This window comes from Colias philodice, chromosome 20 (assembly GCF_061535455.1).
Source record: "Colias philodice isolate Cphi_HAF_F1 chromosome 20, ilColPhil1 Martin Lab GWU primary, whole genome shotgun sequence".
NCBI classification, from domain to species: Eukaryota; Metazoa; Arthropoda; class Insecta; order Lepidoptera; family Pieridae; genus Colias; species Colias philodice.
In genome coordinates, this window is record NC_143105.1 from 3,308,840 (window position 1) to 3,325,147 (window position 16,308).

The 16,308-nt window shown below is 37.4% G+C and overlaps 1 protein-coding gene across 1 annotated transcript in view; it reads right to left on the reverse strand.

Moving 5' to 3' along the window:
* Positions 1-4,037: 4,037 nt before the first annotated feature.
* The window catches only part of LOC149479338 (nischarin), a 49,530-nt gene continuing 37,259 nt past the window's right edge, over positions 4,038-16,308 (reverse strand). The window contains exon 4 of the mRNA XM_089707953.1: positions 4,038-4,669. Within this exon, the coding sequence (XP_089564079.1) occupies positions 4,076-4,669 (594 nt within the window). The 3' untranslated portion in view covers positions 4,038-4,075. The remainder of the gene's footprint in view (positions 4,670-16,308) is intronic.

Sequence of the window (16,308 nt, forward strand, 5' to 3'; positions counted from 1 at the left end):
TATATTTGGTAATCCTGTTTAAATAAAACAACAACTAACGTGAAATAACTTTAATAACACAATACATATTGTTTCACAATAAAAAAATCACAAATATAATACTTCTAGAAAACAATACTATTGCACCTTGTATGGTGTAGTTTAGTCATCGATTATATTATTTACACATTGTATTTCATACACTAATATTACACAAAATATGATCTTTTACTTAATTATAATAATGGCTATCTTACAGTAGCTTCTAACTAAATATATTGCATAAAAGAAACCGTATTTACTCCGCCTTGTTAATTTCCAACTAAAAAGGCAAATTCAAAAATGATAAGTATTATTCGACCAAGCCAACTAGACGCTCGGGTGGAATGCGGCCTCCCCGCCCGCTTACCGCCTCAGGTACCGCGTTCGCCTTAGTACTGTTCGCAGCATCGACGCATTCGTACGTTTCGCATCGCTAGTTATTTCTGTACTTTTTATTGAAATCGTTAAATCTTGTTATTGACTGTTAAGTTTTTTGTTGTTATTTGTTAAAGTTTTACTGTGTTGTTATTCCTATGAATAGCCCTCGAAATGGGGAAAAATAAGACTATTCATAGCGGAGAGCGAACAGTGATATTACGAGTGTTACATTTTTTGCTATCTGTACCCGAGACATGGGCGGGTGACGTCACAGTTGAAAAGGGTCTAGTTGGCTTGGTCACGTAGTATATTTTTTGCTACTATGTATTTTAGTATGTACTATACGAGAAATGATGTTTATTTTGAGTTATGTACCAAAAATTTAATCGAAGATGGATCATAACAAAATTATTTTTTTGATGGAAATGCTTTTCTGTTATGCGCAAGAATCTTAGTTGATCTAATCAAGGCTACATTAGGCAAGAAGAAATAACATGAAATAATCTTATAGGTTCAGCATCTAATAGAAATGGTCATATAAAAATTTAGTCATTTCTTAATTATCTAAGTACTTATTTTACTTATTAATTACTTCACATTTTAACAAAAAATACGCAAAAAATCGTTAATAACAAATGAAATAATATAATATTACAAACAAAACGCTGGGAATGAGTATTAGGGCGGCCGTACACGGACCGCTTCAAGCAGTTGAGACCGACGGCTTGAAGCCGCGACCGCGCGATGAACTATGGACATTCATTCACTGCCGTACACGGACTGCTCGAGCAGTCGCGACCGCTTCAAGCCGTCAACTGCGCGGTTTGTAGCGACTGTTCGAGCAGTCAACGACCGACCGCTCGAGCAGTCCGTGTACGTCGCTCAGCCGTTAACTGCTCGAGCCGCCCGTGTACGGGCCGCTCTAAGTTGAAAATAGTATTGCAAATAAAAAGGTATCTTTTCTTCTCCTGTAAGGCGCGGGACATATACAAGCGGCGCGGCGCGCATCGGGCGCACCGCGGGCGCACTGCCGGCGCGCCGCGGGCGCGCTGCCGGCGCGCCTCGGGCGCGCTGTTGGCGTCCGAAAATGATATTTATATAGAGTGGTTAAATACATTTTCTTCATGCATAATTTAGTAAAATTATGTTTTTTGTGCTAAAAGAGATTAACATTAATTTGAAAGTAACGATTTTGTTTTGATAATTCCTTGTAAGTAAATAGCGAGGATAACCCCACGATTGCAAATATATCTTTGTTGGAAATGTTGGAATTTACTTGGAAAATTTTATAGTACTTTTAAAGTAATTTTAAAGTAGTACTGGTGTAATGATGGAAGAAAAGAAGGTTAAAATAACACAAAATTTATATTGTACTAGCGGTCCGCCCCGGTTTCGCCCGTGGTACATATTTCGCAATAAAAGGTAGCCTATGTTCTTTCTCAGGGTCTAAAGATTATCTGTGCCAAATTTCATCAAAATCGGTCCAGTACCTAGTTTATGCGTGAAAACCATACATACATACATACATACATACATACAAACCTTTCCTCTTTATAATATTAGTATAGATAAAATATGGTTTTCAAACACAGGTTTACATTTAAACCATATAAATCTTATCATTAAAATCTCAGTTCAAAAGTATTTACAGTACTGATCATTCCACAATATTATTACAATTACAAATAAATAAAAAACACAATCAAAATCAGGATTATCTTTATTTCTGACATTGTAAATACATGGGAACTTTCATTATGCTCTTCTTCATTTTCACTTTCCCTACTGCCATCACCTGTGTAAATAATTTCATCGATTAATTCAATTCACCTTTAAAAACAAAACGAAGAAGGGTATGTAATAGCAGCTCGATATAATTCCACACAGAGAGAACACATTTTTGACTGACAGGCTACCGTCTCCTACTATAGACCGGGAGATACTGACACAAAATTTCGAGTCATTTGTAACAGGATGGTGGTTCTACAGGGGTCTTAGTACGCAATGACAAAAAGGAAAATGATGGTGTGAACGCTGGTACCGGTGGCTTAGTCGCGTGGGAGTTAGTCGAACTCGTCGGAAAATAGCGAAAGTCAAACGATTTGTAACAGTATGGCACTTATTTTTCCTGTAAGTTTGAGGATCAACGAATATAAATACAAAATTTCAAAGATCTAGGTGTTGGAAATTTTCACGTATATAAATTAATAATAAATTATTTTTTTAAGTATGACAGCACTTTTTTCCCCTACTAGAAGTATGGCAAATATAACAATGGTCACATTTTATCAAATACTCTCCAAAAATCCAAATGCAATACTGGTACAAAAAATTTGGCGAAATAAATTTTTTTGCAGATTTTCGGCGGTATGGCGACCATTTGGAATCGTCCGAAAAGTATGGCATGGCGATTTTCGTAAATGGCTGCACGACGATGGTTACCTGTGCAAAAGTTAGCCTGGTACAAATGGTTGAATAATTGTTTTATTTAAATCAACACATTCGCGTCGGTATGGCGGGCTGTAAGTCACACCGGAAAAGTATGGCATGACACTACCGCCTACTTCTTTTTTATGGGCTATCGGTAAATTCTAAAATTTTTGTGTTACAAATCGTTTGACTTTCGCTATTTTTCCGACGAGTTCGACTAACGCCCACGCGACTAAGCCACCGGTACCAGCGTTCACACCATCATTTTCGTTTTTGTCATTGCGTACTAAGACCCCCGTAGAACCGCCATCCTGTTACAAATGACTCGAAATTTTGTGTCAGTATCTCCCGGTCTATACCACCCGATTTGTTTTTGATTGTGTATGACCGTGAATTGACCTCTATTTGGATGCGATGGGGGAAGCGCGCCTGCGGTACGCCTGCGGTACGCCCGCGGCGCAACCGTGGCGTGCCGCCTCGTCGCCTTTCCAAAATTCTTTCATACAAAATGTATAAGAAGGACGTGGTGCAAAACAGATTCAAGAGGTGCGCTTATGGCACGCCCGCGCCCGCGCCGCTTGTGTTTGACCCGCGCCTAAAAAATATTTTAGAACAGTCAAGTAACTGAACGCTTTAGCACCACATTTCGGAATGGTTATTAAAAAAAACAATCTGTTACACAAAACAAAAATACAAAATCTGTAACAAAAAAAAATGTAAAAAAGAGCGTGTGTGCCGAGCACACGTGTCAGAAGTGAAACTTCTTTGGCAAGAATCAAAGATACCAAAATCGTATCCTCGCCTTACTCCATGACGTGACAGTATTGCCATGACGCGAGATTGAAATTTTACTCTCAACGCGCCTAAAGAAGTTTCACTTCAAAAAACAATCACAATTAGAAAAAGTTACTTCTAATACAAAAAGCTTCTAAATTAAAGTTTATCACAAGTTAAGAGTGATTAATTATTCCTAAGAATAGCATGTAGGTATAAGAATAACAATTAATTTTCAATACTCAAAAAGATAAACTGGTATAATTAAACTGTCATTATTTTTTTAATAAAGTCAAACAAAGCTAGAATATTTCTAGCATAATTGAAGCAATAGCCACAAAGGCTCAGACGAAAATATATTCTCTTACAAGTACATATAAATATAACAGACATACATCAGTATTAAGCATCAGTAACAAAATCGTTACAATATTGTACAAAATATTAACTACAAAGGAAATCACATCAGTCGTCAACTCTTATGAAAACTATGGCTCGTATTATTGTTCTGCAAGAAGCTGGGCGTCTTCTTCTCTTTAACTACCCTCAACGCTTGCAAAACTCGAGCCGTGTCTAATTCTTTTTCTGACGCTTTTTCGTTATCCAAACACAATTCCGACATTCTAGAATTAAATTGTTCTAACACCTTAACTCTATAATCTATGGACGATGCCACGGGATTGGCGGTCAACCATAGATATTCTAGGCACGGCAGTTTACATAATATATGTTGGACTTCCTCTACATCCGTAATAACGTTGCAACTTAAATCTAAACTTTCTAGCGAGTACAGTCTCGAGAAACCCTGTAATGATTGGACTTTGTTCTGCGATAAATCGATTTTGACGATATTTCCGATTTTCTCGTGCCAATTCTCGCAGGTGCTGAATCGATTCATCGATAGGTTTAGTACTTGGAGGTCGTGAAGGCAGGACACGTCACAGAGCTCGTCTAATCTGTTGGAAGATAGGTTGAGATGTTGCAGCTTTGGCACGAGCCGTATCGCCCAGTCCACTTTGGCTATGTTGTTACTGGAGAAGTTTATGGTCGTTAGTTTCTTCCATATCTGGTGGATAGTAATAATATCATAACTAAATTTTGGGATATTAATTAGGTTAATAATTATGGTCCAGAGTAATTAGTCTAGTGGCTATAATGTTTTGTGTTCGGAAAAATATTTTATGGATAAAATGTCTTATTAAATACATGCGAAAAGATTGATCTAAAATACGGAATCCTTTTATATTATAAACTGAAAATATTATTTTTATGATTATAGTTTTATAGGACACTTTTTAAAGATATCCTATTATTCAATTTACCATACTTATATTCAATTCCACAATAATATGACCTTCTTAGTCATGCTATTATCAGTCACAAAAGCATAATATAATAATAAGCTTTATTTCCACCTTACAGTGAATATATACATATGCCATTTTAGTTATACATTTTGTTTTTTTATTGGTTGTTAGGTCTTCATTGTCGTACCTACCGATCCAACGCTGGCATTGGACGGTAATCTCTGAGAGATATATAGAAAGAGATATATGGAAATGTGTTTAATGTTTAAACAATTTCAATAATATACCTAGTTTATAATTTATTAGCAAAATAACAAAATGTGACAAAAAAGATGGTTCTGATAATTTTATCAGAAAACATGCCTACCTTCTAGAAAATACAACTCGTTTTAAAATAAAAATAAAATGTGAATTTATAAGTATCAGCTCACTGTTAAAACACTTTAATTGAAAAATGAAATATAAGGCTTTACATTATTAACAACACCATTTTTGTAATACTCACGCATCCATATTATCATTGAATAATTCTTCTCCATCCTCTTCTTCTTCATCAGCTGGATTATCACCAAGTATAGCACCTTCATCCTCAAACATTTCATACTCCCGGGCAAAGGAGCCGGCGATGTCATACGCGACCTGGCTCCATCTCTGTCTGATGGAGTATTAGGAATTGGGGAACTCTGAACACATAAACCACAAATAAAACTTTCATAATAAAGCACAAAAATTTTTTGGTTAGTTTCGCATTCCGTTATTACAAATGGCCAAATATAACTAACCATTTTGACCCGATTTGGGGGTTTCTTTAGTTAACTGCCGCAGGTATTATAGGTCTTTTGTGGGAGGGGAGGGGGGAGGAGGAGGGGGGGACCCTCCCCCCAAAAGGGGAAAGTTAGGAAACCAATAGTTTTGGAGAAAAATCAATTTTCCTATTCTAACCTCAAAATGTATGGAATTGGTGTAAAATCATTTTAACTAAGCATTAGACGATAATAACAAAAAATTTACGATACATAAATAAAATACAAACAAGTTGTGTAAACCTACGTAGTTTTTTTATTTGAGTGGGAATCGCCCTAAAGTCGCTTCTGGCGGCAGTTCAAGAGTTAACCTAACACGCTCGTCGCTTCGCTCCTCGCTACCTATTTGGATATTAAAAATAAAAGTTTAATAGTTTTTTAACCTACGTAGATTTTTTTTTTGTTTGAGTGGGAATCGCCCTAAAGTCGCTTCTGGCACTCGCCGGCCGCTGCCGCGGCACGCTCGCTTCGCTCGCTCGGCTCGTGCGGCAGTTCAAGGGTTAACCTAAAGACTGGTTCACACTTTGATTAGTGCGAGTGCAGGTGATTAGTGCGAGTGCAGGTGTGTAGTGCGAGTAGTGTCCAATTCACTGCGAGTGCAGGTGATTAGTGCGAGTGCAGGTGTGTAGTGCGAGTAGTGTCCAATTCGCGACGCTACACACTACGCTAAACACTAAACACTAAACACTCCTGTCCAGACGTGTTTAGGCAGGCACACTGCGAGTGAGGGGGAAGGGAGGGCGCGCGGGACGTGGCTACTCGCAGTCCACTCGCAAAAAAATAGAACACGCTTCTATTCACTTTACTACACAGCCTACTAAACACTTGCACTAAACAGTCGCTGTCCACACGTAGTTACTAAACACCTGCACTCGCACTAATCAAAGTGTGAACCAGCCATTACACGCTCGTCGCTTCGCTCCTCGCTACCTATTTGGATATTAAAAATAAAAGTTTAATAGTTTTTTAACCTAGTTACGTAGATTTTTTTTTGTTTGAGTGGGAATCGCCCTAAAGTCGCTTTTGGCACTCGCCGGCCGCTGCGTAAAGTCACAGTACAGTGAAATGGAACGTCTTGGTCCGCTTTTTTTGCACAACAAAACGGATAAATGCGCTTTTTTCGCACAAAAAATTATTAACTTTAAAAATTAATAACTAAAGAACTACAAGTTTCCTTACGATAATATTTTGGAATTACAATCTTACATTACCTAGCTAACTAACAATCCATACTAATATACTAATATACTAATATACTAATATACTAATATACTAATAATATTATAAATGCGAAAGTAACTCTGTCTGTCTGTCTGTCTGTTACTCAATCACGCCTAAACTACTGAACCGATTTTCATGAAATTTGGTATGGAGATATTTTGATACCCGAGAAAGGACATAGGCTACTTTTTATCCCGGGAAAATGACGCAATCCCGGAAATCCCACGGGAACGGGAACTGCGCGGGCGAAGCCGCGGGCGGAAACCTAGTATAAAATAAATATTTCCAACAAATTCGTGCGGCAGTTAACTAAAGCCAACCCCCGATTTGTCTTGTGATGACGCTTCAAATATAAATTGACAAAACAGCAATAATTTTGCTTGCAAGCTTTGTATTAAAATTTAATGTTTAGCTTGTAGTTAGGAAATTATTATTTCACAGCTAAAATATATTGATACAGATTAGTAAGTGACTCGTTCATATTGCCAAATAAGAAAATGTGATCAAGTTTTTAATTTTAAGTTTTAACTGTATTTAAATTACCTGACGGTTCAAACTGTTTTTAAATAAACATTTAGGGAACAAACAATTAATTATATAGCGAACAATCAATAAGAAACTATGAACTATCGATTTTCAATAAACAGCTGTACTTCAAATTCTAAAAGTTTGATGATCATAATCAATTTATAAATCATATTATAACTTAGATCATTAAGTAATGGATGGAGTACGCTGGCAAATGTTCTAACTAAACTTTCTGCTGATTTTGGTGCGGGGAGGGTAACTCACACTGATGAAACACAATGAAACACAATCACACATTCACAAAAATAATTTGTGTCACGAAAGTCGTAAAAATTTACGACCTTTTAAGCGACGAGTTTTTAAATTCAACTCTATCCTTAAGTTCATAAAGATTAAATTTGTATTTCATTCCAAGATAGTCTCGTGAGAGTGCGGTTCAATATCGCGTTCTAAATTCAACTTTATCACTTAGGTCATAAAGATTAAATTTGTATTTCTTTACAAGATAGTCTCGTAAAGAATGCGGTTCATAATCGCGTGTTAAATTCAACTTTATCCCTTAGTTTATAAAGATTAAATTTGAATATTTTCTTTCCATGATAGTCTCGTGGGGCCGCATCAATGATCGAGTAAACATGACTCGATTATTTGTCTTGATCATATCGCTAAACGATACATCGACGATTATTAGAAATTGCATTTAAATAGATATTTACGTAAAAAAAATAAAAAAATACTTACAAATGAATGTTATTCCATCTTTTTAAATATTTGATGTGTTTGACTTGTTTCTGCAAGACTTGACAGCACAAAACGGCATTTTTAGCGGAGCACTCGCAGACGTCCTTTCGATGTTTTACGAATACGCCGAGTGTTTGTAATCGATTATGCAAGTAGTTTTTATGAAAGTTTTTCGATTCGAATAATCTTATACCTCGGTGAAAGGGGAAGCGCCTGTGAGTGTTATCCATTACTTAATGATCTAAGTATTATAATGAGCATTACATAATTATTGTCTCTGTCTGTGGTCTCTGTGCTACATCACAAAGAAATAGAACGAAAAAAATCTAAATTATTTCACACCAGGACCAGGTACTTACCAGATGACCAGGGTACCAGGGTGAACCTTCAATTCACCGAGACACTAAAAAAAACGACGTGTGGCACTCGGGGACTGCCGCGGTAAAGCTATTGCATGCTATGCCTTCAAGCCACACCTCCGCCCGTCGCGTCGGAGTGGGGAGCGTTATTGTGTATAGTTAGTGTTTATTTAGGTAAGTTTTTGTCTTAGATTATGGATTGGTCTCCGCGCGCGCGCTACGACTAGATACCGCCGGCGTACTTGAAAAATGCGGCAACTTATAGTACGCCGAATTCGGCGTACACAAGCCAGTCGTGTCACAAGCATTGTGTGGAGAGGGTGAACTGATAATTTATAAAGATTTTGAACAAAATCTGAAGTAAAATGCCGATTTGTGTCATAAAACTATTTAAAAATAATACAACAAAAAATATGAAAGACACTGGGATCACGTACCATCACTAAGTATCGTATTATTCGAAATTTCTCCTTTACTTCGAAAAATTTTTCTACGAAAATACGACGCCATTCAGTGTTGCCGTATTGCATATCCAAAAAAATACGCGTGGTTGAGGAAATATTTTAGCAATAATTTGAACTTTTTTTTCAATACTATTACTAACACATGTATAAAAAAGTATAATACAATAATTTATTTCTGTTTAACCATGTTTAACTGACTCATATAATATGTTTTTTTTATTTCCGCTTTTTTACTTTTAAACAACCTTTGTGACTATAGTATAGTAGCGTCGCAAGTGGATTTGAGTCACATGTTCATGGATTCGATTCCCGGCCAGGTCAGGATGAAAAAAATATTTTTCAAACTTCTTTCCAAGATGCCAGATTTGCCATTTATGAGGTAAAATTTATGTAGCTGGCAGCCCAATTCTTCACACACACTAGCGTCTTTACAAATTGCCTAACACACACTACAGAAATGAGTTGCCGCACTCACAGAGCTATTGTTTTTAGGTGGGGCGGTATCTAGTCGTAGCGCGCGCGCGGAGACCAATCCTTAATCTAATGGCTGGTTCACACTTTGATTAGTGCGAGTGCAGGTGATTAGTGCGAGTGCAGGTGTGTAGTGCGAGTAGTGTCCAATTCAACTGCGAGTGCAGGTGATTAGTGCGAGTGCAGGACAATGGTGAAATTCGCGACGCTACACACTACGCTAAACACTAAACACTAAACACTCCTGTCCAGACGTGTTTAGGCAGGCACACTGCGAGTGAGGGGGAAGGGAGGGCGCGCGGGACGTGGCTACTCGCAGTCCACTCGCAAAAAAATAGAACACGCTTCTATTCACTTTACTACACAGCCTACTAAACACTCGCACTAAACAGTCGCTGTCCACACGTAGTACTACTCATCACCTGCACTCGCACTAATCAAAGTGTGAACCAGCCATAAGTGCAAGTCCACACTGCGAGCCTAGCGCGGTTGCGACGGCGGGCGCGAAATATCAAACGTATGAAACGCGCCTTTGCGTCCACATTGAAATGACTTTGGCGGAAGCCTAGTGCGACGGTAATGAGCGAGCCAGCGCGCGTAGTTTTCAAACTCTCCTATCCGCGCGTTCTGGCCACACTACGGGCCTAGTCAGCAAGCGACCCAATGCGCGGACGGCGGGGGTATCAAACCAGTTCGGTCTTGTCGCTCGACTTCTTATATTATATCCTTTATTATTTTTCGTAAAATAGCGTAAATACTTAATTGTTGAAGTGAAACTTCTTTATTTATAAGTGCGATTCAATCTAAAACAATTATATACACCACAATAATTTTGTAGGGTATAATCTCAATTCTTCATATAAGATTCACCCGTTATTCCTCTGTTTTATTTATTTCGTGTACAACTTCTATAATGATCTCATCTCAAAATCGGACTGTCCAGTAAAAATAGCAAATCGTCCAAAGTTTGCAACACCCGAAAAACGCCGAACCGCTACTTGAGCTCGCGCGTCGGTGTGGCCACCGCGAGCGCCCGCTCGTCGCGCCCGCCTAGGCCGCCGCCACCGCGCATTCAGTGTGGACGCACACTAAGGTTTTTGTATATATTTAATTTATAGTATGTAAAAAGTTAAATTTCGTGAGGTAAGGTTCGGTCTGATTGTTCTATGAACGATCCTCCGGATCCTATTCCCCCGGGACTGGTTAACCCCGGTCCTGAGGTAGCTAGTTACATAACAATCCCAATTGTTACAAATACATGCTTAGATCAGAATTTGGAGAGTACTCCAAAGAAACGACGCGACGCTATAGAAAGCATGCAAACGATTCAAATGAATCAATGATCACTGAAAATATTGATGTTGGTGATAAGCTAAATAGATCTAATGATAATCCTAAATTACATGACTCTGTTGCTTTACAAGATAGTCGGTGTGAATTACCTTCAGATTCCTTCCCTTATATTGTTCATGTACAGAGAACTGAAACATCACCCGGCGATGGCTCTACTCTGCATCCCATTACTTTTGGAAGGTTTTTAAAGAACAATAACATAAAAAACATTGTATCTGGTAGCATTAAAAAATAGGCAGAAACCGTTGCATTGTTGCTTTCACAACAGCACAGGATGCTAATGAGTTCATCAAAAATAAAAATTTGAGTAGTTTTAATCTTAGTGCAAAAATTCCATCATTCATTACCAGAATTGGTATTGTTAAAGGCATTCCATCCGAGTGGTCCCCCGAGGAAGTAAAAGAATATGTGTCCACCCCAGTAGGTTGTGGTAAAATAATTAAGGTCCGAAGGATAAATTATAAAGTTAATGTTAATGGTACTATTTCTTGGAAACCTACACAATCAGTCGTTATAACATTTGACGGACAAGTTCTCCCTGAGCGTGTCTATGTAACTATGTTTGTTATAACTCTTTGCCAGTAAACTTATATATTTTCCCTACTATCCAATGTTATCAATGTTGTAGATACGGTCACACTAAAAATACTTATATGCCGATCCAAACCTAGGTGTTACAAGTGTGGTCAAGACCACACAGGCGACACTTGTACGGTAGAAGAAGATTGTGCGTCATGCTTATTATGTTCTGGTTTCCATTATGCTTCTAACAAAATCTGTTCTGAGTATAAACGGCAAAAAGATATCAAAATATGTATGGCTCAAAAAAATATTTCTTATGGTGAGGCAAGCAAATTTTACCCACAAATTACAAAATCATATGCGAGCTATTGATGGCACCCTCTTCTAATTCAACCCCAAACAGAATAAGTGTTAATAATACAAATTCTTCATACAAAAAAACTTTTCATTTAAAACCTAAATTGCCTCCTAAGTCTATAAAGGGTTATGACAATGTTGCTCATAATGATATTATTAGACAAGCTCAGATTCCTACGCGTGAAAATGGCTGCGGATATCAAGTGGTCCATAATGAAACCGAAACATCTCAGATTATGGATATTATAACTTCTTTAATAAACACTTTATTAAAAAATAAAACATTAAAACCGTCCAACGTTGCCACTTTGTATAAGTTAATTGATAGCATAAGTATTAATAATGGATTCCAAAATAATACAGTGGAACTGCAGGAGCATAATTCCTAAGAAATCGGATTTAATTCATATTATAAATAAGCATGATCCTATTATAATCGCTCTTAACGAGACTTGGCTAAAACCAAATCTCAATTTTAGAATTCCAGGTTATGTTTGTGTGGTATATAATGATATGTACATGTGAAGGTAGTTCTAAGATAATTAACAATAAACAGTTGTCTGCTTGACTTGGAGTTATTTACACTACGTGTTCCCTGTACATCACATGGTGACAGCGGTGTTGTTATTACCTACTTAATATTGCGATTATATGCTAGGCGTCCACTAGGCGGATCGGGCCGGGCCGCATCGCAACGCAAAAATACGCCGCCTATGTTTTGTATGAAACATCGTCCATTAGCGACGGATCGGGTCGGGGCGGGCCGCAACGCATTGGCGGATAACGCTTCGCAGGCGGATTTCTGCCGGCGGTGCGCTGCGGCCCGGCCCGCCCCGACCCGTCTAGTGGACGCAGGCAGGCGGATGTGAGCGGCGAGCGTCTGTTAGATAAAATCCGCCTAGGCCACTAGGCGGTCCGCCGCGCCCCGTACAGGTGGACGCAGGAGCAAACAGCGCGTCCATTAGAGACGGCCCGTTGCGATGCGACCCGCCCCGATCCGTCTCTAATGGACGAGAAGTGATTCGATTACTTATTCGTTTAAAGTACTTATTTGGAATTACAATATAATATTAAAATCATGGAACACGCACGGCCACCATCCGAATTGGTATTAGAAGGCAACTCCGTCAGCCGGGCTGACGCGTGGAAAAAATGGCGGACACAATTTAATCTGTTTTTAAAGGCGTCCGGCGTGCACAAAGAAGATAGTGCGGTGCAAGCAAGTCTACTTGTAAATCTTATCGGGCCGGAAGGCTTCGATTTATTTGAAACTTTTCATTTCGATCAAGAAAAAGACAAAGATAATGTGAACCTGTTAATAAAAAAGTTTGATGAGTATTTTGGTGCGAAGCCAAACTTAAAGGCTTATTAGACCACCCAATTTTTAGGGACCCTAACCCTAACTAAGAGTGGTGTAATAAGACTTAGGGAGTTAGTGTCCCGATTTAGGGCGATCGGGTCTGCCCGATCTGCCTAGCTCCCTAAGCGCCCTGCAGATTGGGTAATGTAATAACGTTTAGGGCGGTTAGGGAGCTCAGTTGCCGCGCGACTAGTGTGTGACTAGTGCGTGGAGTGGCTGCTTTTGTATGTAAGGTGTCACCAAACTTCCCTACTACAGGTTTATATAACTTAAAAGGGAAGTTCTAAATGTTTGTGACCAGTGACCACACCGCCATGTTAACAAATAAATAAATTGTTTAAATCAATTGTTTAATTGTTTTAAAACTCAACAAGTGTTCAAATTGTTCTGCACCTACTCTAATTAATTCATTAAAACTCCCGGTTCAAGCACGCTTAGTATTTGCATATTTGAAAGCTTTTCACGTAACCGCAAATACTCTTTCACCCAGATCTTTCTCTTCTTTTTTTAATATTTGTTATTGCGACAACCAATACAGCAACTTTTTGAAGTTTCGATACTGACGGCGGCATAGAAATCTAAATAACAAGACACATAGAAGTGCTTTATTGTCATAAGTCGTATGAAAACCGCTGTCGCCAAAATCAACACATTTAAACCGATAGCTAAACAGTACACACAAGTAAACTATGCCTTTTATTGGACAGCTTGGTTTTAGTGAAAACTAACTTAAATATTAAATTAAGCTTTTTAATATGTATCCTAACGCACTAATTTACGGTTTATTTTAGAATAACATCCCTAAGTATATGAGACGTTTTGTTTCTTTTTGCTCCAATACGAAAAAACGTGATAATAAGAATGTCATTCATTGTTATTTCGATTACTATGGTGACAATCGTAATACTTGTAAATATTCTATAATTTTAAGGAAAAACAGCATTATTTCTAAAAAAAAATATTTTCCGATGAAATATTATTCCTTTATTAGTATAATTACAACTTGTGGAAGAATTTCCGCAATGGGAAATGCTGAAACACACCATGTTTACACTCATACGTCTCCAGAGGCAACTGAACAGTGACAAACACACTGGTGTTGTGTAAATCACCTGAGTGGCGACAAGGTCACGCACGCTTACGACTTCTAGTGTCTTGTTATTTAGATTTCTATGGACGGCGGCATAAATTCTGGAAAAATAAATCTATACCTTGCTTAATTGTAAGTTACCGTAAATTCATTTCAATGTCAACCAATATTTTTCAGTCCCCAGCACGTCCCCAGTTTTACCGCTTTTTGCTTATAACTACCAGAGCCTTTTGATCAAACCAATTATAAAGTACAATATAGGAATCAGTAAGCATGATAATATAGATTCAAATGTAAACTTTAGATTTAATGTTGATAAGGAGTGGCGTAATTGGCATCATATTTTTACTGATGCATCTAAATCATCAACTGATAGTTGTGTTGGAGTTGGTATATTTCACGTTCAATATAAGATTACACAAAAGATCAAGCTACCGCCGGAGTCTTCAGTCTTTACTGGAGAGTGCTTTGGGCTCCTAAAAGCATTAGAATATATTAAATTAATGAAGCTACCTAAATCTGTAATTTTTTCTGATTCAATGAGTTCTCTGCAATGCTTAGATAAATATTCTTTTTACAATAAACCATTTTACCCTGTTATTTTTCAAATCAAAAATAAGTTACATGAATGCATTAATCTAGGTTACCTGGTAACTTTTGCTTGGATCCCGAGCCATCGTGGAATCCAAGGAATAGGGCTGATAGCTTGGCCAAGGATGCGGTGCAGTGTGGAGATATGTTTCCATACATGAACTATTCTCATGATCTGCTAACATTACCGAAGCGATATCTCTTTGAAACGTGGAATACGGTCTGGGCAGATACTGGGCAATGTAAGGGAAGGAATTTTTATAGAATCCAACCGACAATTCCAATAAAGCCTTGGTTTGTTGGTGTTGAAGCAAATAAATTGGTTATATCTTCAATAAGTCGCATGAGAATTGGACATATTATGTGTATTCCTAGTCATTTAGCCAGAATTGGTGTGTTAAATACTGAAGTTTGTGAGTGTGGAGAGGGCGAGGGAAATATAGACCACATATTTTTCTCTTGCTCTCTATACGACCATTCTTCCTTTTATAATTCCTTAATATCCTCAAATGTTCCTCTTCCTACTCGTATGTCCTATTTATGTACCCTAAAAATATCTGAGTAATATATCTAATTTTATATGTAGCAATAATATCAAATTGTAATGTTCATTAATTTCCATTTAATCTATTTAATTTATGTAAATATGTATTAATATAATGTAAGTATTAATTTTTTTTCCTAAACTCTTTTGATCACCTTGCTATCGTCCCCAATGATATTTTATGTATAGATACGTTATATACTCACAATATATCCAAAAAAAATGCTTCATATGCAGTGTCAGACACACACAATGGAAAGAATCATTTTACTTAATTAATTACATTGACAGACTGTATAAGAGAGATGGCTCTAATAAAATGATATAAACAAAAAAGACAAAGATAGTTTGTCACTTCCGCGCAGGTGTAAGCAAAAGTCATAAGAATTCACCAATTAAATATAAATAAACAAATAGTTGCCATGGTAATTGGCATAGACTAACGACACAGAAGGTTCAATGTAAACAAATGTGACAATTTCATTTACTATTTAATTTTTATTATGATGTTGTATTAAAATGAAAAAACTTTTTTGAAGATATAACTGTATTAAGTATTTATTACTAGCTGTGGTGTTCGTTTTCATCATCATCATTTTACCCGATAAACACCCACTGCTGAGCATAGTCCTCCTTATAGAATTCCATAAGGACCGATCTTAAGCAATGTTTTATCCCTTTCATTATTTTATTAAGTGTCAAGCATGTGTCATTCATAAAGAATTGTAAATTGTTATTTTTACTCATAAACTGTAATAATTTAATATATTTTCCTGTGATATGATATTCCTTTATCTTTCTTTATTTTTTTGCACGAATACGTGCACTTTCTGAACACACAGGAAAGCATTTTCGACAACTTTAATGTACCTATCGGCACATGCGCTCACTGGGACCGGTGACAATCTGACTGATTGCATTGGTCCCAAATAGGACCAATTCACGGAAGCAATTTTGGTGCGTTGATGACGTATCTACCTCTTGTTTCTATATG